The sequence below is a fragment of the Stegastes partitus genome, unplaced genomic scaffold (assembly GCF_000690725.1).
Source record: "Stegastes partitus isolate 25-593 unplaced genomic scaffold, Stegastes_partitus-1.0.2 Scaffold823, whole genome shotgun sequence".
NCBI classification, from domain to species: Eukaryota; Metazoa; Chordata; class Actinopteri; family Pomacentridae; genus Stegastes; species Stegastes partitus.
Genome location: NW_007578554.1, coordinates 287,963 through 289,734, shown reverse-complemented (window position 1 = coordinate 289,734; position 1,772 = coordinate 287,963). Strand labels below are relative to the sequence as shown.

The following is a 1,772-nucleotide window of genomic DNA, read 5'->3' as shown; positions in this document are numbered from 1 at the left end:
TGTGTGTGTGTGTGTGTGTGTGTGTGTGTGTGTGTGTGTGTGTGTGTGTGTACCTGTGTGCAGCGCTTCTCTGCAGCCTTCACACAGCTGATCACAGCCTCCTGTTGTCTGGTGAATAAACAACAACAACAACATGACAGGTATAGACAGGTATAGACAGGTGTGGACAGGTGTATACGGGTGTATACAGGTGCAGACTGGCGCGCTGCCTCTGATTGGCCGTCACCTGTGGGCGTGGCTCAGCTCCTGCTCTGCTCTCTGCAGCTTCTCCTCCACCTGCTTCTTCTCCCTCTGAACCTCCGACAGGTGTTTACCCAGAATCCTCAGCGAGCGCTCCTTCCTGCTCACCTCCTGCAGGCACAGGCGGCTCATCATCAGCACAAACACACACAAGATGCCAACATAGAGACACAAAATGACGACAAAAAGACACAAAATGGCCAGAAAAAAACAAAGAAACACAAAATAATACAAAAGAGACATGAAATGACCACAAAGTAAATCAAAAAAGCCCTGAAATGTCAACAAAGTGGGACAAATGGCAGCAAAGAGACAAAAAATAAAAGACAGCAAAGTCTGTCCGAAACACAAAACGACTCAGGCCACAGAGGGGTAAAGGTTCCCACGGTTCAGACTTGCAGGCGTCACGTTCTTCGTCCCAGTCGGCGTCAGACTGAAGTCAAACACAACACAAAGCTGCAGCGTTACTGCTGGACTCAGACCCGGTGTGTACCTGCGTTGTGCGGCTCAGACTGCTTTGTGTGTCCGTCTGCTGGGCGTCGTGTGTGTCGACCTGCAGCTGCAGCGCGTGCAGCCGCTCAGACTGTTCCTGGATCAGCGTCTGAGCCTGCTGCTCTCTGCTCAGGGCCTCACGCAGCTCCGCACAAACGCTGTGGAAACGCTCGGACGCCGCCTGCACACACACACACACACACACACACGCACGCACGCACGCACGCACGCACATACACACACACAGCAGTGGATGGATCACACAAAAAGATCAACAAATAGACACAACAATCACAAAGAGGCAAGACTTGTCAACAAAGAGACACAAAATGACCACAAAAGACATACACTGAAATCTAAGACATAAAAAAGCACACACAGTCAGCAGAGGCACACACTGACCACAAAGACACAAAAAATTACCACAAAAACACAGATTATGAAGGCAAAGCTACAGAAGGAGATCACAAGACACACAAAATAACGCACAATAACCACAATGGCGACCAAAAGACAAAAAATTAGACTAAAGAGACAAGAAATGACCACAAAGGGACACAAAAACACAAAACAACCACAAGAAATGACACATAACAACTACAGACGCACAACAAACTCCCACAAAGACATAAAATTCACAAAATGAAGACACAGAAAGTAACACACAGAGACCAGTTGTGTTGGTCTGTGTGCCAGGTGTGTGTCTCACCATCTTGCGACTGTCCTCCCTCTCCCGCCGCTGTCCTCTCCTCTGATTGGCCAGCTCCACCCTTAGGCTCCGCCTCTCCACCTCGGCCGAGTGCAGCCGTTGGCTGAAGAGCAGGAAGTGCTGCTGCAGGTTGGACACCAGCGCCTGCCGGGAGGACAGGTGGTCAGCGGGGGGGGGGGAAGCACACCTGTGGAGGGCTCTCAGGTGTTCACTCACCTTCACGTCGGGTCGAGGAGTCAGTCTGAGCGTGTCCGCCTCCACGCTGTCTCCTGATTGGTCCAGCAGCTGGTCCAGGAGGCGGGACAAACCTGAGCGGGCGGCCGACATCAGG

General features: G+C 51.5%; 1 protein-coding gene across 1 annotated transcript in view; it reads right to left on the bottom strand.

Moving 5' to 3' along the window:
- LOC103365275 (coiled-coil domain-containing protein 171-like) overlaps positions 1-1,444 on the bottom strand; it is a 5,641-nt gene extending 4,197 nt beyond the window's left edge. The window contains exons 1-4 of the mRNA XM_008292679.1: positions 1,397-1,444; positions 734-913; positions 227-351; positions 54-108 (exon numbers count right to left, since the gene is read on the bottom strand). Coding sequence (XP_008290901.1) covers positions 54-108; positions 227-351; positions 734-913; positions 1,397-1,444 — 408 coding nt within the window. The remainder of the gene's footprint in view (positions 1-53; positions 109-226; positions 352-733; positions 914-1,396) is intronic.
- Positions 1,445-1,772: the final 328 nt, after the last annotated feature.